Here is a 27,222-nt window from a genome sequence, read left to right on the forward strand (position 1 = left end):
GCCGTCACAGCGCACAAGGAAAGGGGGACACATGTCCAGGCACAAAAGAAAGTCTGGACTTGGAAAGTCTCCCATTCGAAGCCCTGAGTGTTAATCTTATTTCATGCCGAAATAAGATTCATTCAGAAAAATAGACCAGAATGACAGAGCAGGGGCAGATTAAAAAATCAAGAAGAAAGGGAAGAAGGGAGCTTTCTTTACTCCCAGCGGATTATTGGATTTGAAATGTTGCAACCGTTTGTGGGACGCGCGCTTTTGGTAACGTCTGAAACTCTGCTAGAAGGGGCTCTGTCCAGACTTTGGCTTGTTTTGAGCAGGGTTTGTCCTCTGCACGTAAATACAGGTGTTAGTGCCGTCACAGCGCACAAGGAAAGGGGGACACATGTCCAGGCACAAAAGAAAGTCTGGACTTGGAAAGTCTCCCATTCGAAGCCCTGAGTGTTAATCTTATTTCATGCCGAAATAAGATTCATTCAGAAAAATAGACCAGAATGACAGAGCAGGGGCAGATTAAAAAATCAAGAAGAAAGGGAAGAAGGGAGCTTTCTTTACTCCCAGCGGATTATTGGATTTGAAATGTTGCAACCGTTTGTGGGACGCGCGCTTTTGGTAACGTCTGAAACTCTGCTAGAAGGGGCTCTGTCCAGACTTTGGCTTGTTTTGAGCAGGGTTTGTCCTCTGCACGTAAATACAGGTATTTTCCTGGTGTTATAACAAACAAAGAGGATCCATGCCGTCTTTAGTCGCCAGTTAGTACGAACCGGGTTTAGGCTTTGCGGGGGTCAGTGTTCATTAAAAGATGATGCGGGTCCTTTGGGGATGACACAAAAGCTAGCCTGTTTGTACCTGTCTGAGGTCTTTCCCCCCAGAGCCAGCCACAGCTCGTGGTTCTGGGCAGCTCCAGAGCCAGGAGACACCTCACTGCATGGGTAGGACCCCCCAGGTCCTTCTTCTCTGGGTGCTCTGCAGCCCCCCCCTTGCTTTGCCTGAGCACCCCAGATCCTATGGGGAGGCACTGGGAAGAGCAAACCCAGCACTGAGCCCTGGGGGAGCAACGGGAGATGTCCCCAGCCCCTTCCAGGCACCACGAAGAGCAAACCCAAGGCACATCATTTCTGGTGCTCAGCCCCCGTGCTCCGCACCCGGCCGTGGCAAAAAGGGTCCCCCATGGCCGGAGGAGAGTTTTTTGTCATCCCCAGGGCAGGCAGCTCCATCACCGGGGCCACCTGGGCTGGTGAGAAGGTTAGCTGTGTTACTGGTCAGTGCCGGTGGGATTTGGGGGTGGTGCTCACTCTGTACTCCTTGAGCTGTCCCTGGATGGTGTCCAGGTGCACCCGGGTCCAGGTCAGAGCAATGGCAGTGCTGTTTAAAACTCTTATCCTAACATCCGTAGGTGCAGCCTTGGGATCTGAGCGGTCAGGGATAAAGGAGAGCGTAGGTTAGGCACCCAGGGGTACCCTGGAGGTCAGACAGACAGACAGATGGACGGACACCCCTCTGTCCCCCCCTTGCCGTGGGTTTCCCCTGCGTGCCAGCTCTGCCATCTGCGGGCAGCCTGGCAGCGTTGTCACAGGGATAATCATCTCCTTTTCTCCCTCCTTAAATTCAGTAGGCAATTTCTGAGGATTTCCAAATTTGAGAACACAAACCAGCAGCAACAGGCCAGTTCTCAGCTTCCTGGCCACCCTTGTTGGGGATGACCAGACCCTTCCACCATGTGAGTACACAGGATAGCATCACTTACCTCTGTCCCCCCCTACTTTCTCCCTGACACCTGCATGTTTAGAAGCTGACTATTGTTTTTCTTAGCAGTGCTCCCACAGGAAGCAGAAAAAATCCCCCCTATTTCACTCATCCATGAGAATATTGGTGATCCAGTTCCAAGCAGGGTTTCCTACACACAGGGGCTGGCTCACCATGGGGTACCAGCAAACCCGTCCCCTTCTGCTGCACCTGCCTGGCCACTGTTAGACCCAAGAGTTCCAAAATTACCCATTATTTCCACATCCGTTAATCTGAATTTGGCCAGAACCTGCTGCTGAGCCAGTTGAGGGTTTTTTTTTTTTACCTCCTCTTTACAGGTCACCTGTTTGTGTGTAGAAATCTGCAGTTATTTGTGAAGCAATTCAGACATGACAGAGCATGGAGTAGGGTTTTTTTGTTTGTTTTCGATTTGAGTTGTGTTTTTTTTAAACTGGTCCTACCCCTTGGGACACAGGTAGGAACACACTTGTATCTGGGGTGTGATGGGGAGCTCTGGTCTCCCTGGTTTACCTCCACATAAGGCACACATGTGCAGGTTCATTCAGATCCTCCCAAAACTCAAAATTATTGCACAAGTTTTCAACTGAAACTAGAAAAAAACCCCACCCTGGTATTGCATAGACCCGTAATACAGAGATGACAATGCACTTGGGTGCTTGTGGAGCTTTTCCAGTAACAACCTCGCAACCTCTTTGCTTCCAGACCTCTGCTCTTACCCCAACCCCCACCATTTCTGCCCATTTTCCCTCCCGTTGCCCTGTCTCCTCTGGGAGAAGATGCCCAGGCGGAGGATGTGTCCTACGTGTTATCTCAGTGCCGATATTGCAGATTTTCTTGAAATTGCTGTGCCCTGTTTGTGTCCCCTTGACTTCAAGCCTGAAGTCATGGATGGTTAGCTGGCTTGGCTACCATCCTTCTCAGTAATCCCAAAGTCACACAGCCCAGGACCCCCACCAGTGCTGCAATGCAAGGAAATAATAGATATATCTCTTTAAAAATAGCTGTTGGCAGCAAACCACATTATCCTAACAGGATAAGGATAATCGTAGTTCAGAGTCTTGGATGCTACAGGCCCAGAAGGTGACACCAGTAGCCCAAAAAGAAGGTGAAAAGAGAGTTGAACAAGCTGGCTGCTATTCTGTGTGGCCATTTTAAAGAAAGAGAAGCTGAGCCAATGGTGTGTTGCAAACAGGAGCCCAAGCTGGGGCCTTATCAGAGAGGCACAAGAATCCAGTCCAGTCCAACCAAGGCCCTTTTGGCCATTCATAGCACCCCTCATCCGAGATGAACTCGGTGCTCCACAGGCGTCAGGGGCAAAAAAAATTTAAGGCACTTTATTGAAACGCAACCAGGGCTCATCTTAAATGAAATCTTACCATCTTCCATACTCAAAGTGTTATCTGGGTCTTAGAGCAAGTATCTAAGTGACCCTTGGGTCTAAAGTGACTTGGGTCATGTAGGCAGAGCCCAGAACAGAATCGAACGGCCAAAGCTCATTCTTCCACTGCCTGGAACTGGATTTTTGTGCCAGATCAAGCAGTGCTGTGAACATGTCCCGGTCGCAGGTGCCAACCCACTGACCTCGGGTGGGATCCTGCCCTTCGGAAACACTTACTTATGATCTCTGGCTGAGAAAATACTCACAATCTTCCCCCGAATAGCCGATGTAGGTGTCAGGCTCCGGCGCTCTACCGAAGTCATTCTCCGCCTGCACTTTGATCTCGTAGGGTACGTAGATGGGGGTGTTCCAGACCACGTGCCTCGGTGCCTTCACTGTCTCGTTGTACCAGCTCCCTCGGGGGTCCCTCCGCCTCCATCTCACAATGTACCTGAGGTTGGGCCCATAAGCTTGAGTTGCATTCAGAGGCTTAACGGACCAAAACAGAAAAAGAAAGTGAGAAGGAGAAAGAGCAACTCTATTTCTCTGCCATGGAGCTCCAAAAAGGTCTGTTCAGCAGCTGGTTCTTATTTCATGCTCCTTCAGCGAGTCTCCAAGGAGGTCAATACTTTTGTTCCCAGAGAGAGACATACCTAACCAAGTCCTTGCCCTCCAGACCCAGGGCAGGACTAAGAACCATATCTGTGTATTCCAATCCATGCTCCCACTGCAATCTCTATCCTCCTTACAGATGCTGGCTTGTTTGTGGATGACACCTGCTGGTCCATGAAGAAAAGCAAGAGCTGCTCTGTAAGCCCTATTTACTGCTTCAGGAACCAGACTCTGAGCATCCTCCCTAACTGTGTCTGTGATCCAGCATCTTTTCTTTGGCTTACACCATTGCAAATTACTGTTTTTATCTCAAACCTCCTTCTAGGCACTACCATTGACCTTTCTTGTAGATGAGTCTTCTGCTTTTTATTTCCTTTCTGATCATTAATGTTATGGCATCCTGTGGGCACATCACACGTGCTAGAGATGCTGAGTTCTCTATATCTCAGCCCCTGGGGCCGGAATGGTAAGATGCTGGGTGGCTGTTGAGCATCAAAGAAGAACTCACCGTCCAGGTTATCTCCATGTTGTTTTTTTGAGTCCCTGCACCTTGAACTCCTGTTGGGTTAATTTCAGGACCTGAAATTCGCATTGAAAAAAAGGTAATGTTGTTTATAATGTTGAGAAACAACCGTTTGAGTAGTTAAAACCCCTTTACTGTGCAAGCCAAAAATACTTCCAAGAGAGAAGTTAATGGCCTGATTTTTCCAGAAGTTCCCATTCAGGTTAATGGAACATGAGCCTCTCAGCACTCTTGAAAACCAGGCCATTTATTTAGGAGCCTCTTTTTTTTTCTTTTTTTTTTTTTTCCCCAAAATGTCCTAAATCTTTGAAAGACAGCCATTGTGAAGAAACCCCGGGAGCCGAGTCTGACACTTGAAATCTGAAACAAGAAGAGTGATGTCGAAAGCCAACACTAGGTGCCAGCAGATATTGCAGAAGTGTGTCTGCCATAGTTACCTTCAGAAACGCAGCAAAACTACTGACCTGCTTGTGAATTCCTCATATGAATTTTCCCAAGTATTATTTTACAACCTACAAAGCACTGGGCACCCAAAGTGAAGACCTAAATCTTGGTCTTGGACTGGGGCACGCTTTATTCCTGCATCGATCTGGGCTCCTGGCCAGCTCTAGCAGTGGACAGTGAATTAGCAGTTTGGGAACAAAATGCCTTTTGCTTGTGGCCAGTTAAGACTTAGGTCTAATTTTCCAAGAGACTTCTGGGCTTCCTGTGGTCAGAAAGGATGAAAGACTTTCTTTAGAAAGCCTCTCTGTAAGGTGAAACCGGGCTTTCCTTCAACGGAGTCTGCTGGAGTGACCTCTGCATAAATCTTTCTGTTGAAGTTTCACTGCTCCACAGAATATCGGTCATGGGCTTGAGGAGGTGATATATAAAATTTCACCCCAGCACATGCGTGGAGCAGCTCATTCCCTCGCCCGTGTAAATCCCTTTCTGTTACAGGAGCCGTGATCAGACACTATGAGGGAAGGGTCTACATGGAGAGTGGTGGCCAGATGTTAAGAACAACCTCAAGTCGCCGCAGCAAGAGGGGCTGGGTGGAGGGTACTCACGTGCCCCGTTGGTCTGGTACCGTTCAGAGGGTACGCTGGGCAGGCTGCTGCCCACGTCGTTCACCGCGATCACCCGAAACTGGTAGTTGACGTAAGGAGAGAGGCTCAGGATGGCCGAGTTGACGCTCCCGGGGTACCTGGAGTGGTTGTGCCACATGCCAGGTTGGAACCGGTCCTCCTCAAACTGGACGATGTAGTCTGGGGGAGAAGGATGGAGAGATGGGGTTAAGGGCTCAGCTCACAGGGAAAAGTTTTCCCTCCGTTTTTGGGATGGATACGGGGCAGAGGGTCCGGCCGCTGACCTGTGATGGGGCTGTTGTTGTCATCACCAGGGATCCACGTCAGCCGCACGCTCCTCTCGGCCAGGTCTGTCAGCTCCAAGTCACGGGGCCGGTCGGGTCGTTCTGTTGGCCGAGTAACGAGACAAATTAGGCTGGGATCGTCCCAGGAGCTGGGAGTCCCAGTTCCCATCACTTCTCCTGGGAGGGGAAGCCCTGGCCGTCTCAGCCCAGCCCCGTGTCCCCCAGGAGGACACATGCTCTGTGCCACCATTCACCTCCTGCAGCTCTTGGTGCATCAGTGCAATTTTTTAAATACAAATGTGCTCATCTACTAATTGTGCCCTCCCATGAAACCCCCCCGGTACGACTGATGCTTTCTGATGGTGGAAGCATGATATAGTGGCTTAGCAGGGGGATATCTGATCTCACAGCAAACTACACACAGCTCTCCAAGAGATCAGTGCAAACGGAATAGAAAGGACATGAACCCTCAATGAAAATACAAACTTGCTAGAAATGCTCTGAGCACAATTCTGGTTTCTTTATCTGGCCACAACCCACATGGTCACACAGAACCAGCTCACACAATACCAATAACAACTTATTTCCCGGTAAAGGTCAAAGGATTCAATGGGATTTTTCTTTTTCTCCCATCAGGGCTCCCAGTTTCCAGGTGTGATCACCACGGGTGAGGTGATTCTGGCACCGTGGGACACGAAATGATGTGACACGGGACCTTTCTACCCACAGCCATCTGGATGGCTTTTCAAGGACAACATGAACAGGACTTGGAAGCATCAGCTCCCAGCTTTCTCAACCGCTGCACCTACGTTTTCTGTTGGCGTTATTGGCAAGGCAAACCAAAATCAATTTACAAAATAAAAAGAAAGGCAATGAATTAGTGATGATTACCTTTAGGTAAGTCTCTCAAACGGTTAGCGGGGACAGCTGCAAGGTAAGACATTGGTTGTTAACAGTGTTAGTTTAGTCATTAAGCTCGGGTGGCCAAAAGAGCACCTGGCAAATATAAAGTTACACACTCAGGTACAGATTTCAGCAGGATCTGACCCTGCCTGGGGACCAGGGAAGGTACCTCCTTCCCCCAGAGGCCCCCGGGCACACTCTGCACACCTTTACATGGCAAGGGGGAAACATCAGCCTGCTAGAGAGTTAATTAGCAATTAGGGGAAAAGGAAGGGAAATAAATCAAGTCTGGTCAAATTATTAGGGACAGGAGATTCACACTGAGCTCTGACTTTTGCAGGGCCCTGCGGGTCCATGCCAGAGGCACTGGCAGGTTGGGACATTCCTGTGAAGGCAGCACATCAGCAAGATCTGAGGTGGCCTGGAGTAGGGACCGATACATCTGTGTTCTGTGAGTAGATCTCGCAGGGGGAATGGGTTTAGGTTTGTCACTCCTGGTATTGAAAAGGGGACCTGGCAAGGCTGGGAGCGGCTCCCTCACCCCTGGGTTTCCAGGGGTGCTGCTCAGCAGCCTGACATTCAGTTAAATCCACTTACAAATTTAGAACTGTTCTTGCAGAGCTTCAACATCCACACTTGGATATTTTTAGCTGTATGTAATAACTAGTCTTTTTTTTTTTCTTTTTTACTTTTTTTTTTTTCTCAAACCAAGTTTCCTTCGACTCGACTCCAGTGCCATTGTCTGAGGGGGGGATCAGGCAGCGCGTCCTTGCCGAGTCCTGCAGAAGGGGAACAACTGCTCTGCCAGCATCTCCCCGAGCATCGCTGCTTCAGAGGATGACTCTGCGGTCACAGATCACCCCTTTGGTCTGACCTTGAGGCCAGTCTGTGCCATTAAAAATAAAGCCCCGTGTAAGGACAGCGGGAGGACAGCTTTACCTAGCACGGTGAGGTAGGCCTTAGCCGAGTCCTTGTCCAGCTCCGTGCTGGCTACGCAGGTGTAATCCCCTTGGTCCCTCTCAGCCACGCCATAGATTGTCAGACCATCATCTTCTTTCTTCATCCTTAAAGGGGATGAGAATGATAATCACACAACTGTCACTAAGGACTGTCCCTGAAGGACACAGACCTGTTGGAACGGACCCAGCGGAGGGCCACGAAAACGATCAGAGGGCTGGAGCCCCTCTGCTGGGAGGACAGGCTGAGAGAGTTGGGGGGTTCAGCCTGGAGATGAGATGAGAAGGCTCCGGGGAGACCTTAGAGCCCCTTCCAGTCCCTCAAGGGGCTCCAGGAGAGATGGGGAGGGACTCTGGATCAGGGAGGGGAGCCCTAGGAGGAGGGGGAAGGGTTTGACACTGAAAGAGGGGAAATGGAGATGAGATTTATGGGGAAGAACTTGTTTGGTGTGAGGGTGGTGAGAGCCTGGCCCAGGTTGGCCAGAGAAGCTGTGGCTGCCCCATCCCTGGAGGGGTTCAAGGCCAGGTTGGAGGGGGCTTGGAGCAACCTGGGCTGGTGGGAGGTGTCCCTGCCCAGGGCAGGGGGGTTGGAACTCCATGATCTTTAAGGTCCCTTCCAACTCTAACCATTCTGTGATTCTAAGCACATCAGGCAGCAGGACTGAGATCTAATTGTCCTCTGATAAAATACATATAATGGCTAAACAGAACAAGGAGTACGTCTCTGGTCTGAAGGTTTTATCAGCTGAGGATGTATCGAGTTATTCTTGGAAACTTCATTTCCTAAGGAATCAGCATGTTAGCTCTGGTGTGTGTCTGGAATAATCACACTTTTAGGCAGACGGTCTGACCTCTGCCTGGCTGGTGTCCCATGATCAGATCTCACTTCCTGAGAAGGGAGCCAGCTATGGAAAGGAAATTACCACCGTACCACCAGCAGATAAACATTAATTTTGCAGGAGCTTGTTATTAACTTTTTTTTTTGTCTCAAACCAAGTTTCCTTCGACTCGACTCCAGTGCCATTGTCTGAGGGGGGGATCAGGCAGCGCGTCCTTGCCGAGTCCTGCAGAAGGGGAACAACTGCTCTGCCAGCATCTCCCCGAGCATCGCTGCTTCAGAGGATGACTCTGCGGTCACAGATCACCCCTTTGGTCTGACCTTGAGGCCAGTCTGTGCCATTAAAAATAAAGCCCCGTGTAAGGACAGCGGGAGGACAGCTTTACCTAGCACGGTGAGGTAGGCCTTAGCCGAGTCCTTGTCCAGCTCCGTGCTGGCTACGCAGGTGTAATCCCCTTGGTCCCTCTCAGCCACGCCATAGATTGTCAGACCATCATCTTCTTTCTTCATCCTTAAAGGGGATGAGAATGATAATCACACAACTGTCACTAAGGACTGTCCCTGAAGGACACAGACCTGTTGGAACGGACCCAGCGGAGGGCCACGAAAACGATCAGAGGGCTGGAGCCCCTCTGCTGGGAGGACAGGCTGAGAGAGTTGGGGGGTTCAGCCTGGAGATGAGATGAGAAGGCTCCGGGGAGACCTTAGAGCCCCTTCCAGTCCCTCAAGGGGCTCCAGGAGAGATGGGGAGGGACTCTGGATCAGGGAGGGGAGCCCTAGGAGGAGGGGGAAGGGTTTGACACTGAAAGAGGGGAAATGGAGATGAGATTTATGGGGAAGAACTTGTTTGGTGTGAGGGTGGTGAGAGCCTGGCCCAGGTTGGCCAGAGAAGCTGTGGCTGCCCCATCCCTGGAGGGGTTCAAGGCCAGGTTGGAGGGGGCTTGGAGCAACCTGGGCTGGTGGGAGGTGTCCCTGCCCAGGGCAGGGGGGTTGGAACTCCATGATCTTTAAGGTCCCTTCCAACTCTAACCATTCTGTGATTCTAAGCACATCAGGCAGCAGGACTGAGATCTAATTGTCCTCTGATAAAATACATATAATGGCTAAACAGAACAAGGAGTACGTCTCTGGTCTGAAGGTTTTATCAGCTGAGGATGTATCGAGTTATTCTTGGAAACTTCATTTCCTAAGGAATCAGCATGTTAGCTCTGGTGTGTGTCTGGAATAATCACACTTTTAGGCAGACGGTCTGACCTCTGCCTGGCTGGTGTCCCATGATCAGATCTCACTTCCTGAGAAGGGAGCCAGCTATGGAAAGGAAATTACCACCGTACCACCAGCAGATAAACATTAATTTTGCAGGAGCTTGTTATTAAACCACCCATTTTATCTAGATGTCCTAAAATATCTGTAAATAAAACCTATAGTCAAAGTCTTGATTTACTGATAAGTCCATTCTAATTTCTAGGCAGTGTCTGTTGGCAGGGGCTAGTGACATTAAAAGTATCAAGAACAGCAAATGTTGCCTAGATGGGAACTCAGTGTTTGTCCTTGTTATCCCTGGTGACTCCTGAAACGTTCTGTAAAAGGTCCACCAGTCCTGGGAGAGGAGACTGATGGAAGTGGTAAAGACAGACCTGTTTCCCATGTACAGGGGTGCCTCGTCTTTCAGCCAGGTGACCGTGAGTTTCAGCGTGGGGTCGTGCTTCACGCGGCAGTGGAGGCGAGGCATGGAGCCCCTCTTCACCACCTGATCTTCTGGTCCTCTCACGATCCTCGTTGGGTCTGCACAAAGTGAGAAGGAAAGCATTAAACACCCAAACTGCTGGGTCTCAGCTCAGGAAATCAATGAAGAGTGGTGGTACTTGGAGAAGACAACCATGCACATCGAGTGTTTGTTGAGCTTGCTGTAGTGAACTGTCTCTGATACAGATGCTTGCAAATAAATTAATTTAACAAGCCATTAATTCATGCTGACCCTTTACAAAAATACCCAGTTTTCTGAGTCAGCAATCAGTTTTGCTGAACAGGGAAAGCCCTAGTGGAAACTTGATTCAGAAAATGTTTTATTGCCATCAGTTAACCCCAATGTACGCTCTGGATTTCTTTTTGCAATGCTTATGGCATCTCACGGCTCAGCATCCACACCAACCCCTTCTACAGCCTCAGTATATCCACAGACTTTGGGCTTTTTTTTCAACATTAAAAGGGAATCTCTGCCCTTTTCTGGATTCCAGCTCCAAATTACATAGAGCCAACCCTCCCTAATATCAGTTATTATTTCTGCTGCAAGTTTCAGAAGATCCAAGAGATGGTTTTGACCACAAACCCTTTGTGCTCCTACCTTTGACCTCCAGGCGAACCTGGGCCTCTGCTTTACCCAGGATGTTGGTAGCCACACAAGTGTAGATGCCCTGGTCCTCCTTCCGAGCCATGGTCATCTCCAAGCTCCCGTTCTCATGTGCCTTGTAGTTTCCTCCATCCAGTGTGTTCCCCTGGCCGTTCTTAAACCTCACAACACCACAAAGTGCTATTGTAAGGGAAGAAAGAGCAGGAAACCTCCCCTTCCCACCCTTCCGGGCTGGCAGGGGACGTGCTGCAGCTCTTACCATCTCAGGGTGGGGATTGGGGAGCCGAAGAAGGGGCAGTCCAGTCGGGTCCTGTTGTTTTGAATCACCCTGATGAGCTGATTGCGGGGGGCCAGTATCCGTGGAGGCACGTCTGCAAACAGCACAATCACAGCCGTTAAATAAAGAAAAGAAACCAGTTTCCAGACCGTTGTTCCCTTCCCAGTCCTTTCATCCACCCTCCCTTCTTCTTTTGTTCACTCTTTCTTGCTGGCACTTTCAAGACTCAGTAGAGCTTCTCCATTCCCTCTCATCTCTCCTTCTCTTTCTATCCACATTGCACGAATCATCTTACATCTGAGCACCAGCAGGACTTGCTCAGCCTTTCCATGGCTTTGCAGGTCCATGGTGATGGGCTTCTGCTCCACAGCCCAGCTGCAGAGGTCATGCACAAAGGTACATGAGTCTCAGAGCAGCCAACAACAAAGGGGAGATCCAACCGAGAACTTCTGCTGGAAGAACTTGAGTAGAGGGTGTTCATCTTCCGTAAGCACTTACCCAGGACGCTGACGAAGGCGTTGGCCAGAAGGTAGCCGTGCTCGTTGGAGGCGTTGCACTGGTACACAGCGCTGCTGCCGATCTGCGTGTCTCGAAAGACGATGGTGTCTCCAGCCACCTCTCGGCTCGGGTTGGGGGGAGACGCTTCAAAACAGAGAGCGCTCTTTAAATTAAATTTTAACTAAAAATTCACAAGACTCTCCCTACCATTGTGCATCTTTCCCGCTTATCCCAGATAAAACCAAGATTTGAACACACTCTTGCTGCAGAAATGGCAGCAAAAGTGTGGCATTTTTGGGTTACTGAATAGGGATGGATTTCTTCTCCCCCATCCTGATCTAGGGACACCTGCTCTAGTGGGAGGTGTCCCTGCCCATGGCAGGGGGGTTGGAACTTGATGATCTTTGAGGTCCCTTCCAACCCAAACCATTCTATGATTCTATGATGGTACATGATGTCCCCAGCCTACAAAGACACAGCTCCACTGGCCACGCTCAGCACGGTGCCAGGCACCAGTTGTGGCTCTTGTGGCCAACCAAGAGATCCTTGGCTAGGGTTTTTTTTCTGTTTAAAGGAGGTACAGATTCCTCCTTGCTCACCTTCTATAGGTTCACCGTTCACCAGCCACTGGATGGCAGGCTTGGGGTTCCCATTGGCTCGACACACCAGCCTGCCGTCCTCCCCGGGGGCCAGGATGAGGTTTTGGGGTTCGTCCAGCCAGTATGGAGCAGCTTTAAAAGACACCAACGCACCGGTTAGAAACGCAGCAGTAGTAACTGGTCCAAAATCCTCTCTCCACTGCAAACCAAGGTGATGAAAACACCATCATCCTCTCGAGGGGGCTTCCTTGGGTGCAGGGAGAGCAGAGAGTCTTCTTCCCCCCCCTCTTTTGGCCACACAAAACTGCAACCATTTATATCAGTGAAGCTCTGCTGAGTTACACCAGGTGGGATCACATCTCACACTGCTTTTGGGTCAGGCTGGACAAGAAGCAAGTATGGCTGGATACAGCACAGAGACAGCCCCCACTCCCCTCTTTCAGACACCAAAACGAACCAGAGCATCCCCCCTCCCACGCACGTCCCTCAGCCTCTGGCTGTGAAAGTAAAAAAGATGGCAAGGGAAAGATGACGTACCCTTCACTCTCACCAAGATCGTGTGGCGGATGCTGCCCATCTTGTTGGACGCCAAGCAGAAATACTCCCCAGAGTCTTCCTCGGAGACATTGGAGATACGAAGAGCCTTGTTAAAGTTTTCCAGCTTGGTTTTGCCTACTGGGAGATCGCCTCCTTTCTTGTACCACATGATGTCTGGTGCTGGTCTAAGGAGAAGGGAGAAGATAAATGCTTTTGCAAGACAAGAAAAAAATACTCCTAAGAAAACAGGGTGGGATTCCACACTTGGAACCACTCACACCCAGGGAGAAGGACTGATCCAACCGCTGGGACATCCTCCTCCCTACCACAGCCCCTGAACCAGGACCATGAGCATCACCAGGTGATCAGGTCCATCTCCCACCTGGTCCCTGGGGATGCAGAGTGCTGGTCTGGCAAGACCAGGCAGCCAAAGTCTCACCCTGAGCCCACCCCAAGGACAGTTCTGCAGGCACAAGGACCACAAAGGTCCTCCCTCGCAGTCTATAGAGTGTGGTGAGGAGCACCCAGGAGATCTGCAAATGGCTCTCAGGACAAACCAGTAAGGAATTATCCTTGGGCAGCAAGTATCTGAGGACACCTCCTTCTCTGAACAGTGCTGCAAAACTCAGTTGTCCCATTTGCTCCATGCTTTTATGCTTCAACAGGACACATGCTCTGTGCCACCATTCACCTCCTGCAGCTCTTGGTGCATCAGTGCAATTTTTTAAATACAAATGTGCTCATCTACTAATTGTGCCCTCCCATGAAACCCCCCCGGTACGACTGATGCTTTCTGATGGTGGAAGCATGATATAGTGGCTTAGCAGGGGGATATCTGATCTCACAGCAAACTACACACAGCTCTCCAAGAGATCAGTGCAAACGGAATAGAAAGGACATGAACCCTCAATGAAAATACAAACTTGCTAGAAATGCTCTGAGCACAATTCTGGTTTCTTTATCTGGCCACAACCCACATGGTCACACAGAACCAGCTCACACAATACCAATAACAACTTATTTCCCGGTAAAGGTCAAAGGATTCAATGGGATTTTTCTTTTTCTCCCATCAGGGCTCCCAGTTTCCAGGTGTGATCACCACGGGTGAGGTGATTCTGGCACCGTGGGACACGAAATGATGTGACACGGGACCTTTCTACCCACAGCCATCTGGATGGCTTTTCAAGGACAACATGAACAGGACTTGGAAGCATCAGCTCCCAGCTTTCTCAACCGCTGCACCTACGTTTTCTGTTGGCGTTATTGGCAAGGCAAACCAAAATCAATTTACAAAATAAAAAGAAAGGCAATGAATTAGTGATGATTACCTTTAGGTAAGTCTCTCAAACGGTTAGCGGGGACAGCTGCAAGGTAAGACATTGGTTGTTAACAGTGTTAGTTTAGTCATTAAGCTCGGGTGGCCAAAAGAGCACCTGGCAAATATAAAGTTACACACTCAGGTACAGATTTCAGCAGGATCTGACCCTGCCTGGGGACCAGGGAAGGTACCTCCTTCCCCCAGAGGCCCCCGGGCACACTCTGCACACCTTTACATGGCAAGGGGGAAACATCAGCCTGCTAGAGAGTTAATTAGCAATTAGGGGAAAAGGAAGGGAAATAAATCAAGTCTGGTCAAATTATTAGGGACAGGAGATTCACACTGAGCTCTGACTTTTGCAGGGCCCTGCGGGTCCATGCCAGAGGCACTGGCAGGTTGGGACATTCCTGTGAAGGCAGCACATCAGCAAGATCTGAGGTGGCCTGGAGTAGGGACCGATACATCTGTGTTCTGTGAGTAGATCTCGCAGGGGGAATGGGTTTAGGTTTGTCACTCCTGGTATTGAAAAGGGGACCTGGCAAGGCTGGGAGCGGCTCCCTCACCCCTGGGTTTCCAGGGGTGCTGCTCAGCAGCCTGACATTCAGTTAAATCCACTTACAAATTTAGAACTGTTCTTGCAGAGCTTCAACATCCACACTTGGATATTTTTAGCTGTATGTAATAACTAGTCTTTTTTTTTTTCTTTTTTACTTTTTTTTTTGTCTCAAACCAAGTTTCCTTCGACTCGACTCCAGTGCCATTGTCTGAGGGGCAGATTAGGCAGCGAGTCCTTGCCGAGTCCTGCAGAAGGGGAACAACTGCTCTGCCAGCATCTCCCCGAGCATCGCTGCTTCAGAGGATGACTCTGCGGTCACAGATCACCCCTTTGGTCTGACCTTGAGGCCAGTCTGTGCCATTAAAAATAAAGCCCCGTGTAAGGACAGCGGGAGGACAGCTTTACCTAGCACGGTGAGGTAGGCCTTAGCCGAGTCCTTGTCCAGCTCCGTGCTGGCTACGCAGGTGTAATCCCCTTGGTCCCTCTCAGCCACGCCATAGATTGTCAGACCATCATCTTCTTTCTTCATCCTTAAAGGGGATGAGAATGATAATCACACAACTGTCACTAAGGACTGTCCCTGAAGGACACAGACCTGTTGGAACGGACCCAGCGGAGGGCCACGAAAACGATCAGAGGGCTGGAGCCCCTCTGCTGGGAGGACAGGCTGAGAGAGTTGGGGGGTTCAGCCTGGAGATGAGATGAGAAGGCTCCGGGGAGACCTTAGAGCCCCTTCCAGTCCCTCAAGGGGCTCCAGGAGAGATGGGGAGGGACTCTGGATCAGGGAGGGGAGCCCTAGGAGGAGGGGGAAGGGTTTGACACTGAAAGAGGGGAAATGGAGATGAGATTTATGGGGAAGAACTTGTTTGGTGTGAGGGTGGTGAGAGCCTGGCCCAGGTTGGCCAGAGAAGCTGTGGCTGCCCCATCCCTGGAGGGGTTCAAGGCCAGGTTGGAGGGGGCTTGGAGCAACCTGGGCTGGTGGGAGGTGTCCCTGCCCAGGGCAGGGGGGTTGGAACTCCATGATCTTTAAGGTCCCTTCCAACTCTAACCATTCTGTGATTCTAAGCACATCAGGCAGCAGGACTGAGATCTAATTGTCCTCTGATAAAATACATATAATGGCTAAACAGAACAAGGAGTACGTCTCTGGTCTGAAGGTTTTATCAGCTGAGGATGTATCGAGTTATTCTTGGAAACTTCATTTCCTAAGGAATCAGCATGTTAGCTCTGGTGTGTGTCTGGAATAATCACACTTTTAGGCAGACGGTCTGACCTCTGCCTGGCTGGTGTCCCATGATCAGATCTCACTTCCTGAGAAGGGAGCCAGCTATGGAAAGGAAATTACCACCGTACCACCAGCAGATAAACATTAATTTTGCAGGAGCTTGTTATTAAACCACCCATTTTATCTAGATGTCCTAAAATATCTGTAAATAAAACCTATAGTCAAAGTCTTGATTTACTGATAAGTCCATTCTAATTTCTAGGCAGTGTCTGTTGGCAGGGGCTAGTGACATTAAAAGTATCAAGAACAGCAAATGTTGCCTAGATGGGAACTCAGTGTTTGTCCTTGTTATCCCTGGTGACTCCTGAAACGTTCTGTAAAAGGTCCACCAGTCCTGGGAGAGGAGACTGATGGAAGTGGTAAAGACAGACCTGTTTCCCATGTACAGGGGTGCCTCGTCTTTCAGCCAGGTGACCGTGAGTTTCAGCGTGGGGTCGTGCTTCACGCGGCAGTGGAGGCGAGGCATGGAGCCCCTCTTCACCACCTGATCTTCTGGTCCTCTCACGATCCTCGTTGGGTCTGCACAAAGTGAGAAGGAAAGCATTAAACACCCAAACTGCTGGGTCTCAGCTCAGGAAATCAATGAAGAGTGGTGGTACTTGGAGAAGACAACCATGCACATCGAGTGTTTGTTGAGCTTGCTGTAGTGAACTGTCTCTGATACAGATGCTTGCAAATAAATTAATTTAACAAGCCATTAATTCATGCTGACCCTTTACAAAAATACCCAGTTTTCTGAGTCAGCAATCAGTTTTGCTGAACAGGGAAAGCCCTAGTGGAAACTTGATTCAGAAAATGTTTTATTGCCATCAGTTAACCCCAATGTACGCTCTGGATTTCTTTTTGCAATGCTTATGGCATCTCACGGCTCAGCATCCACACCAACCCCTTCTACAGCCTCAGTATATCCACAGACTTTGGGCTTTTTTTTCAACATTAAAAGGGAATCTCTGCCCTTTTCTGGATTCCAGCTCCAAATTACATAGAGCCAACCCTCCCTAATATCAGTTATTATTTCTGCTGCAAGTTTCAGAAGATCCAAGAGATGGTTTTGACCACAAACCCTTTGTGCTCCTACCTTTGACCTCCAGGCGAACCTGGGCCTCTGCTTTACCCAGGATGTTGGTAGCCACACAAGTGTAGATGCCCTGGTCCTCCTTCCGAGCCATGGTCATCTCCAAGCTCCCGTTCTCATGTGCCTTGTAGTTTCCTCCATCCAGTGTGTTCCCCTGGCCGTTCTTAAACCTCACAACACCACAAAGTGCTATTGTAAGGGAAGAAAGAGCAGGAAACCTCCCCTTCCCACCCTTCCGGGCTGGCAGGGGACGTGCTGCAGCTCTTACCATCTCAGGGTGGGGATTGGGGAGCCGAAGAAGGGGCAGTCCAGTCGGGTCCTGTTGTTTTGAATCACCCTGATGAGCTGATTGCGGGGGGCCAGTATCCGTGGAGGCACGTCTGCAAACAGCACAATCACAGCCGTTAAATAAAGAAAAGAAACCAGTTTCCAGACCGTTGTTCCCTTCCCAGTCCTTTCATCCACCCTCCCTTCTTCTTTTGTTCACTCTTTCTTGCTGGCACTTTCAAGACTCAGTAGAGCTTCTCCATTCCCTCTCATCTCTCCTTCTCTTTCTATCCACATTGCACGAATCATCTTACATCTGAGCACCAGCAGGACTTGCTCAGCCTTTCCATGGCTTTGCAGGTCCATGGTGATGGGCTTCTGCTCCACAGCCCAGCTGCAGAGGTCATGCACAAAGGTACATGAGTCTCAGAGCAGCCAACAACAAAGGGGAGATCCAACCGAGAACTTCTGCTGGAAGAACTTGAGTAGAGGGTGTTCATCTTCCGTAAGCACTTACCCAGGACGCTGACGAAGGCGTTGGCCAGAAGGTAGCCGTGCTCGTTGGAGGCGTTGCACTGGTACACAGCGCTGCTGCCGATCTGCGTGTCTCGAAAGACGATGGTGTCTCCAGCCACCTCTCGGCTCGGGTTGGGGGGAGACGCTTCAAAACAGAGAGAGCTCTTTAAATTAAATTTTAACTAAAAATTCACAAGACTCTCCCTACCATTGTGCATCTTTCCCGCTTATCCCAGATAAAACCAAGATTTGAACACACTCTTGCTGCAGAAATGGCAGCAAAAGTGTGGCATTTTTGGGCTACTGAATAGGGATGGATTTCTTCTCCCCCATCCTGATCTAGGGACACCTGCTCTAGTGGGAGGTGTCCCTGCCCATGGCAGGGGGGTTGGAACTTGATGATCTTTGAGGTCCCTTCCAACCCAAACCATTCTATGATTCTATGATGGTACATGATGTCCCCAGCCTACAAAGACACGGCTCCACTGGCCACGCTCAGCACGGTGCCAGGCACCAGTTGTGGCTCTTGTGGCCAACCAAGAGATCCTTGGCTAGGGTTTTTTTTCTGTTTAAAGGAGGTACAGATTCCTCCTCACTCACCTTCTATAGGTTCGCCATTCACCAGCCACTGGATGGCAGGCTTGGGGTTCCCATTGGCTCGACACACCAGCCTGCCGTCCTCCCCGGGGGCCAGGATGAGGTTTTGGGGTTCGTCCAGCCAGTATGGAGCAGCTTTAAAAGACACCAACGCACCGGTTAGAAACGCAGCAGTAGTAACTGGTCCAAAATCCTCTCTCCACTGTGAACCAAGGCGATGAAAACACCGTCATCGTCTCGAGGGGGCTTCCTTGGGTGCAGGGAGAGCAGAGAGTCCTCTTCCCCCCCCTCTTTTGGCCACACAAAACCGCAACCATTTATATCAGTGAAGCTCTGGAGCAGAGAGTCTTCTTCCCCCCCCTCTTTTGGCCACACAAAACTGCAACCATTTATATCAGTGAAGCTCTGCTGAGTTACACCAGGTGGGATCACATCTCACACTGCTTTTGGGTCAGGCTGGACAAGAAGCAAGTATGGCTGGATACAGCACAGAGACAGCCCCCACTCCCCTCTTTCAGACACCAAAACGAACCAGAGCATCCCCCCTCCCACGCACGTCCCTCAGCCTCTGGCTGTGAAAGTAAAAAAGATGGCAAGGGAAAGATGACGTACCCTTCACTCTCACCAAGATCGTGTGGCGGATGCTGCCCATCTTGTTGGACGCCAAGCAGAAATACTCCCCAGAGTCTTCCTCGGAGACATTGGAGATACGAAGAGCCTTGTTAAAGTTTTCCAGCTTGGTTTTGCCTACTGGGAGATCGCCTCCTTTCTTGTACCACATGATGTCTGGTGCTGGTCTAAGGAGAAGGGAGAAGATAAATGCTTTTGCAAGACAAGAAAAAAATACTCCTAAGAAAACAGGGTGGGATTCCACACTTGGAACCACTCACACCCAGGGAGAAGGACTGATCCAACCGCTGGGACATCCTCCTCCCTACCACAGCCCCTGAACCAGGACCATGAGCATCACCAGGTGATCAGGTCCATCTCCCACCTGGTCCCTGGGGATGCAGAGTGCTGGTCTGGCAAGACCAGGCAGCCAAAGTCTCACCCTGAGCCCACCCCAAGGACAGTTCTGCAGGCACAAGGACCACAAAGGTCCTCCCTCGCAGTCTATAGAGTGTGGTGAGGAGCACCCAGGAGATCTGCAAATGGCTCTCAGGACAAACCAGTAAGGAATTATCCTTGGGCAGCAAGTATCTGAGGACACCTCCTTCTCTGAACAGTGCTGCAAAACTCAGTTGTCCCATTTGCTCCATGCTTTTATGCTTCAAGCAGCTCATGAGAGTACTGTTAATAGCGGTTAAAAGGAAGGGAATGACCCCTTTTCCTTCCCAGAGGTGTTTCCATTGGCGATTCAGCATCTTGGTCCCAGGACATCCTGCCAGAGACCACCCTCTGCCCATCTCCCCCGGCCGGGACGCGGTACGTACACTCCTGAAGCAATGCACTCCAGCAAGAGGTCCACCCCCCTCAGCACCATCTGACTGCTCGAGGTCCCGTAGGGATACATGAAGCTGGGAGTTGTTTCCGTAATCCCTCGGGCTGAAATCAGCGGGAGAGGAAGAAAAAAAAAAAAAAAAAAAAATTTTAAACTCTTTTCAAAAATACATGGTGTTTTGGGGGGAAGCTTCCTTTCAAGTTCCTGGCCAAGCCTGGGATACTGAACTCACTCAGTAATGTACCTGGAAAGTAGAGAAGGGCTAAAGATGATTTTTATGTAAATAAAATAAAATAAGGTAGAGAGAGGGTTCTTGGGAGACAAGGAGGAAAAGAAGCAGCAGAGGATGGGCAGGGGGAGCTGAGCCATGGGGGAAAAGCCCCACGCCATCAGCTCCCAGCAGGACAGCATCTTTCCTGCCCACCCCTGCCTCTAGCACAGAGAAATGGGCTGAAATCAGATGAGCCTTGGAAATACTGATGGACAGAACATGTAATGAAGGACACAAGGAACAAATGGGCACAGGAAGGGTTTACACGGCCAACTGAGCTGCTTTGCCACAGAGATCTCTGAAATACAGAGGATCCCGGTGCTGTCTGAGGCTCCAGCAGCACCAAGGAGGTTTCCCACCCTTACGAGGAGCTGCAGGGCCTGGAAGGACAGTGCCCTTTGGAAAGGAACAACTTGGATGACCAAAATGTCAAATTTTAGGACTAGACAGGAAAGTTTAAGAGGAGACAACCAGAGGAAGACACAAGACAACTCTCTACAGATAACACACAACGAAGGTCTCTTTGTAGGGGAAAAAAATTAATTATTAATGGAATAAATTCCATTAATAAGTGGAATTATTAAACTAGATCAGTGAGGACAAAACAGGATGAGATGGGCTTGAAAGCAGCAGTAGCAGAGATGGAGGTTATGAGATTAGGAAAGGGGACAGAGTGGCTGGGGTTGGCACAGGGTCACTACAAAGAGTGAAGCGATCCGTGGGGTATGCCCAGCGCCGTGGGGGGCTTTGGGGGATGCCCACGTCTATTGGGGAAGCCTCCACCTGAGCTCTGGTAGGGAAAAAGGGCTGGGAAGAGAAGACCAGGCTCACCAGAGGAAAATAAATCCCAACCCCAGGAGTTAAACCATGTGTTTGAAACGGCCACACACACCCCCACACCCCCATCCCACCGCTCCCACAGGTTACCGGTCCGCACGTGCTCCTCAGCTGGTTAGTTAATTACTTGATTAATGGATTACAACAGCAGGCAAATCCTGACCCTGTCCTGAAGGGCCAGTTCCCTGGGCTGCTGTTTGCTCGCCCGCTTCTGGAGAGGATCTTTATCTTCCTTAAAACAAACCAGCCTGTGGTGGGGCTCTGCGGGGGTGACAGAGCCAGCGGCTGGATTTAAAGTCAGTATTTATCAACAGCTCCCGTCCCTCCGGCCAGGCTCGTGAACTTCTCTCTTCTCATGGGATCAGGAGAGTGGGATATTATTTTATAAGCCAATATTGGCTTTTATTAGCCAACAGTTTGAACAGGCAGTACGCTTCACTCCCATTTGCTCAGGAGCCCGGGGCTTAACTAGAAGAGCTAAGCAGCAGTGCAAGCCAAATTTTACGAGCCATATATTAATGATGAAAATTAAAAATATGGGAGATAAATTAGTATCCTATCCGTGTTTTTTTAATAAACCTAACAACACCACCGCATAGCTGATAAGCTTTTTGCCTTAGCACAGCACTACTAATAAATATTTTGGTATTTTATAGCAGAGCAAATTCTATATATTTATATAGAGAGCGGCCAGAAATTCTCTTGGGCAGAGGTACTGCTCCAGCTCTGGACTTGCAACAGCTACAGCTGGAAGCTGTCAGGCAGATAGCAACGTCTCACTCAACTGTTTGGATGGAACAGAACTGGAAAAATAAATCCCATGGCTATTTATTTCTCCTCAAAAATAGACCTTGCTTCCAACATATTGCTGCTGTTGTCCTCACCTCTCAAACTGGACCCGTTCGGTGTGAGTGGGGTATCCCACAAACAGCCACTTCTCGCCCCAGAGCAGCCAAGTGCCCCCTCCCCACAGTCCTGACCTGACGGCGTTTAAAAACTGTACATCGAGTCGCATTTCTGCTGAAAGGCGATAATAGGAATATGCACATCCAGACACATCCCATCTGCTCGCCTCCTGCACAGCCAGCCAGCTTTAAAACATCCCGCAGGTTTGCCAAAAGGGAAAGGAAAAAAAAAGAACAAAACAGACTTTCATTTCCATTTAAAAAAAAAAAAAAGGTGAGAAACTTCCGCTAATAAAATATTCAACTAATCTCTTTTAATCCATTTAGATCATTTTTCCTTCATAATTGCAGCCTGCTTGCCTGGGCGATTAAGCTGAGCCTGTACCTTGGGGACCAGCACCCCAAGGTGGAGGGTCCCAGAGCCCCAAATCTCCCAAACCTAAAAATACTTGGAAGACTGATGCCCCCCTTCCCCACTTCCCAGCCCTAAAACTCCTTTCTTTGCTGCAGCTGGTTCCAGTGGTGCCTACAGCCAGACAGGTCATTCCAGGGAGAAACACGGGGTTCACAAAAAGAAAAAAGGGCCAAGGGTAAGAATTTTTTCACAAGTTCATTAACTATTAAGAAATTCTGAGACAGAGCTCAGATTAGCACAGGGTAACGAGTGGGTGATTTGAATCCACTGGACCCACAGAATGTTCCAGGAGACATTAAGTGCAAATAATCCATATAGTACAAAGAGCAGGCAGTTTATCCTATGCACCTAGGAATAGAAATCTGGAGAAATCCATAAGACTATGCAGATAACATCTCATTTTCCTAACCAAGGGACTATTAGGCATCCCTTTTCCCTGAACACAGACCTGCAATGGGAGGTCAGGGAGCCCACAGAAACGGTGCCCAGGCAGCGTGAAGGCATCCTCTTTGAAATGCAAACATCTGGATTTCTCTTTGGTTCCTTGTCCTTCGTGCCTGCCTGGGAGACATCTCCTCCTGCTCGCCTCTCGGTGAGGCAGTTTTATGCAGTTCCCATTGAAGCTAATTTTGGTGGAAATCCCCTTTCACAGCCATTTCTATAAGTATTTTCAGACTAACCCCAGCCCATTTGCTGCAACCAGTGCTTCCTCCAAGGCTGGTTCTTCTGCTGAGCCTTCCCCAGCTCTTCAGCATCCTCAGGAGCCCAGCTCCTGGCTGTCGGTGAGATGCCAACACTCCGGTTCCCTCAGTAGGGAAGGGACAGGGGGGCTCTCGCCAGGGACACCCGACCCTGTGTCCTCGCCTGGCACATCCTCCTCTTCCCACACTCCAACCTTCTCTGCTCTTAGCTGGCAAAAGCACTCCTTGTCCCTAAAAGTCCCCGTGGAAGAAGAAAATGTGCCCTGGATCGTCTGGGGAACAGACCAACTCTGGGTGGAAGAGGATGAGACAACGGCTGAGCAGGATCTCGCTGTAGGACACGGCTGGGGACAAGCACGGGGCATGGCTGGGATTGTCCCCATCCTGCTGCCACAACCCTGGTCCCTGCAAGCAGCAAGAAGGGCAGAAAGAAATCCTGCCCATGACAGCCCCTGGCCTGGGGGGAATCAGAGCCTGTGGTGCTCTTTGGTGAGGCGTTCACATCCCTGGCACTGGCCAGACACCCCCATCTCCCCTGCAAACCCTGCTGCTCCCCGACTCTGCCCACAGCATCCCGTCACATCCCTGGCACTTCTAATCCCTTCTCAGGGCAGGGCCCTGGGGACCCACATGGTTTTGTGTCTAAAGCATAATTTATGAGTTTGGGAGGGGCTTCTCCCAGCAAACGCCGGCTCCGGAGATAATGAGCCTCGCAAGAACATCCAACACATGTACAACCTCACCACAAAGAAACAAAGCACCCAGCCTCTGAGAAAACCAAATACTCCTCTTTTCCTTTTTTTTTTTCCCCTCCCAGTCACTGCCTGTGTTTAGCCACTAATACAATAGATGCCCTTTCTGGAGACAGAGAGAATAGGGATGGGGGGGTCTTATCTTTAAATCATGAACCTTTGCTGAGGACAAACCACCTCTCCAGCGAGGAACCAAGCTGGGCTCCCTCAGCCAAGCAGACTTTTTCACATGGGCAAGATGCTATTAACCCAAACCCCTCTCAAGCTGGGCCCTGCAGATCCAGTGAATTAGCTCAAAACCCAGTAATTTGAAATTCTGCCAAGTTTGAGGGCGCTTCGTCGCTGTTTGGCTCATCTCGTCCCCCCCGTTGGTGTGGGGTTGAGGCCATGACCCACGAGCGGGGACGGGGGCAGACACGGGGGGTGCGTGGGCACGGCCGAAGGGCAGAGGATGCTGTGGGGCCTTTCGGTGCCCGGTTAGCGCAGGAGATAAGTCAGGGTTAGGCAGAAGGGGGTTAAAATCGTGAAGGTCTCCAGAAGCCAGCGTTGACTCACCACTGTACATGTCAGTGTGATTTCGTAAAGACGTTTCGTTATGGGGTTTCTCTGCAATAAACAAAAGACTGTGAGCATGTCGAGTGCCATAAAGCAGGGTTGGGGGACAGGCGATGCGGGGGGACGGGACAGAAACCAAAATAAGTTCCCAAAACACAAGAGCAACACGGACAGGCAACGGCAGGGACAGAAAAGCACTCTGAGCACAGCTGCCTTCAGGACACACAACATAACACAGCAATAAAGGAGAGGAAAAGAGGGCTCTTTGCCTCCTGCGAGGTGGGAGGACAAGTAAATGTAGGAAAATTGTATCATAAACATTTCCTTGAAGTGTTTTTCTTCTCCGTCTAATGACGTTTGTATCTTTGGGGAAAAAAAAATAAAATTAAAATCAGTTCAATTTGAAGAAGAACAATGCTTTTTCTCTCAGTTTCTTAACTATGAGGGAGACACATTCCGGCTACTTTTTCCCAGCATAAAGCATAGGTTGGACACAGCTGGGCAGCAGCGTAACCACGCAGAAAGGCATGGCAAAGATGAACAAATAATAATAATAATAATAATTAGGCTCTAAAAGCATAATCTGCTGTAAAATCCCTCTTAATTGCAAGGTAATTAAAGTAGATTGTGTTACATGCAAAACACCAGCTCTTCAATAACCCACTGCTCTCATTAAATGACAACCACCCCCAGCCATCACCTATACTTGATGAAGGAAGCTAATTGCCCCCCGTGGTCTGCGAGGGGGCGGGGGACACACTGTCCTGGCCCACAGCTGCTGGAGGATCTGCCTTCCTCAGCTCCCACTGTTACCCCAAATACCATTTTGGGGTGTGAGAACACCCTGGTTTCCACCAGGATGTGGCCCAGATGTGTTACGGTATCATCTGCCCAACAGGAGGGACAAGAGGCTGTGCTGGCTGTGATACAGGACCCCTAAGTCATCAGCCACGCACCAGGTCTCTGTGCCAGGGGGTTACAAGAGCCCAGGAGATCCTAGAATCACAGAATGGTTCAGGTTGGAAGGGACCTTCAAGCCCCCCCAGTGCCACCCCCTGCCCTGGGCAGGGACACCTCCCACCAGACCAGGTTGCTCCAAGCCCCCTCCAACCTGGCCTTGAACCCCTCCAGGGATGGGGCAGCCACAGCTTCTCTGGCCAACCTGGGCCAGGCTCTCACCACCCTCACATCAAACAAGTTCTTCCCCATAAATCTCACCTCAATCTCCCCTCTTTCAGTGTCAAACCCTTCCCCCTCCTCCTAGGGCTCCCCTCCCTGATCCAGAGTCCCCCCCCATCTCTCCTGGAGCCCCTTGAGGGACTGGAAGGGGCTCTAAGGTCTCCCCGGGGCCATCTCTTCTCCAGGCTGAACCCCCCCAACTCTCTCAGCCTGTCCTCCCAGCAGAGGGGCTCCAGCCCTCCCAGCATCTCCATGGCCTCCTCTGGCCCCGCTCCAACAGTGATGCCCAAGATCTTCCTGAACCTGGGTGCACCAGAGAAACGCTCTGCAGGGAAAGGCACGGGTGTCGTTCCCCCCAGGCCTTTGCATTTCTCTCTTCTTGCATCCAAGGGCATGGCAAACCCACGCAATGATTTTTTCAGCAGCTGGTGAACTTATTTTTTTAAAGCCAGCCAATGCTCATGGCTTGGGGCTGAGATGACTGAACAGCTTGAGACAAATACAAGCTCATCTCCTTTGAACGCTGTACGTATAAAGAATTTTTTGTATAGTAACAGATGAGAAATTAGAGCCTCCGTTCTTTAAATTATAAGGGCCTTTGGGGAGCTCATGGGGTGGCATTTGCATCTGATAATACAGCAGATGTTTCCAAAGGAAAACTTAAAGAGAGGGTCCGGTAAAATTGGAAGCCAATTCTCCGTAGCCTGGGAGGAAAATGCTGCGGTGGCATCTGAGTGGAGCAGCGGGGGGAGCTTGTATCTGTCTGCAGAGAAATCTTCCAGGAATTTCTCCACAATTTTTCTAGACAAACATGTCAGGCTGGAGCCTTTGGAGGCTCAAGCAACCACAGATCTTTGTTTGCAAGAATTTCTCCAGCTCACGCTACTTTAGGAAACTACTGTCCTTCCCTTCCAGGTAAGCGCTGGCACTGTTTGGCCAGCCCGGTAAACACACAAATAATACTCAGCATGAACGACCCACACACATTCCTCGCCAGCAGCAAAGAGCGTTTATAGTATTTATCTTGCTGATTCCCCGCTCCTGCTTTGCACAGAGCAGAGAGAAGCTGTTACAATAAAAGCACAAAACACTCCAGGCCCCGTCTGCGTCTTGCATCCCTTTCAGGTCCCTTTAATAACGTTACTTCTAATTTAAGCTGCTGTGAGACCAAAATAAGCTCCCAAATCTGGGATTCAGGCGTGCCTCCTGCCTGCTCCTCACAAACCCTGCTCCCCAAAACGCAGCCCTGCACCTCCCAGCACACACTACCCCTTCCTCCCAGTTGGACCTTACTGGGAACGGGAGATGGCTCCTCTCTGATGACTGGGATGGTGTTTCTGTGTCTATTGCTGCAATCCTCCACCCCAAAAGCAAGCCCATGCTCTGCAGGACCTGCATCCACCCAAGAGCTTCGTGCTCTGCGGCGCCCAGCTGGGTTCTCCTCTGCCAGCATTCCCACCAGCCAGCACCACGGAATGTGTTGGCATCAGGAACTCGCCTTCCTCTGAGCAGTCTCCTTTCCGGAGAAGACACTGCTGGTGGCTGGACCTCTTCATGGAAAGGCTCTTCACGTGCCTGGAGAGAGCCACCACGTGCTCCTCCTGTCCCCCAAGATGATGCTTTTGGGTGAATCTCAGTTTCAAGGTGACACTGAGAATGCTGGCCACCCTGAGTGTGTCCCACCTGGACACGCTCAGACCCCAAAGGCTGCAGTCCTGCTCTCATAGTGTCCCAGAGTCAAGGAGCTGAAGAGCAGCTCCTGGTCAGTGGGTAAATCCTGAGCTGTGAACGTTGACACACACACTCAAATCCCCCCGTGCAGCACCAGCACAGCTGGGAGTTCCCTGTAAACCTAAGCCTGGAGCAAATCAAGGCTATTTCCACCTTTTCAAACTAGGGCAAGATCGCTTGATATTATAAATTTCCCTAAAGATAGGGGAAATGCCCCATCTGTGTTGAAATGCTT

At 50.2% G+C, this 27,222-nt stretch overlaps 1 protein-coding gene across 1 annotated transcript in view; it reads right to left on the minus strand.

Moving 5' to 3' along the window:
* NFASC (neurofascin) overlaps positions 1–27,222 on the minus strand; it is an 86,197-nt gene that overhangs the window by 32,728 nt on the left and 26,247 nt on the right. Inside the window, exons 8-29 of the mRNA XM_014955407.1 lie at positions 19,634–19,745; positions 18,813–18,997; positions 18,204–18,335; positions 17,605–17,748; positions 17,089–17,200; positions 16,824–16,990; positions 16,117–16,264; positions 14,866–14,990; positions 13,915–13,950; positions 12,587–12,766; positions 12,050–12,181; positions 11,451–11,594; positions 10,935–11,046; positions 10,670–10,836; positions 9,963–10,110; positions 8,712–8,836; positions 6,520–6,555; positions 5,629–5,730; positions 5,327–5,524; positions 4,263–4,333; positions 3,409–3,631; positions 1,293–1,408 (exon numbers count right to left, since the gene is read on the minus strand). Of these exons, the coding sequence (XP_014810893.1) occupies positions 1,293–1,408; positions 3,409–3,631; positions 4,263–4,333; positions 5,327–5,524; positions 5,629–5,730; positions 6,520–6,555; positions 8,712–8,836; positions 9,963–10,110; positions 10,670–10,836; positions 10,935–11,046; positions 11,451–11,594; positions 12,050–12,181; positions 12,587–12,766; positions 13,915–13,950; positions 14,866–14,990; positions 16,117–16,264; positions 16,824–16,990; positions 17,089–17,200; positions 17,605–17,748; positions 18,204–18,335; positions 18,813–18,997; positions 19,634–19,745 (2,915 nt within the window). The remainder of the gene's footprint in view (positions 1–1,292; positions 1,409–3,408; positions 3,632–4,262; positions 4,334–5,326; positions 5,525–5,628; positions 5,731–6,519; positions 6,556–8,711; positions 8,837–9,962; positions 10,111–10,669; positions 10,837–10,934; positions 11,047–11,450; positions 11,595–12,049; positions 12,182–12,586; positions 12,767–13,914; positions 13,951–14,865; positions 14,991–16,116; positions 16,265–16,823; positions 16,991–17,088; positions 17,201–17,604; positions 17,749–18,203; positions 18,336–18,812; positions 18,998–19,633; positions 19,746–27,222) is intronic.

The sequence above is a fragment of the Calidris pugnax genome, unplaced genomic scaffold, assembly GCF_001431845.1.
Source record: "Calidris pugnax isolate Ruff unplaced genomic scaffold, ASM143184v1 scaffold215, whole genome shotgun sequence".
Taxonomy (NCBI): domain Eukaryota; kingdom Metazoa; phylum Chordata; class Aves; order Charadriiformes; family Scolopacidae; genus Calidris; species Calidris pugnax.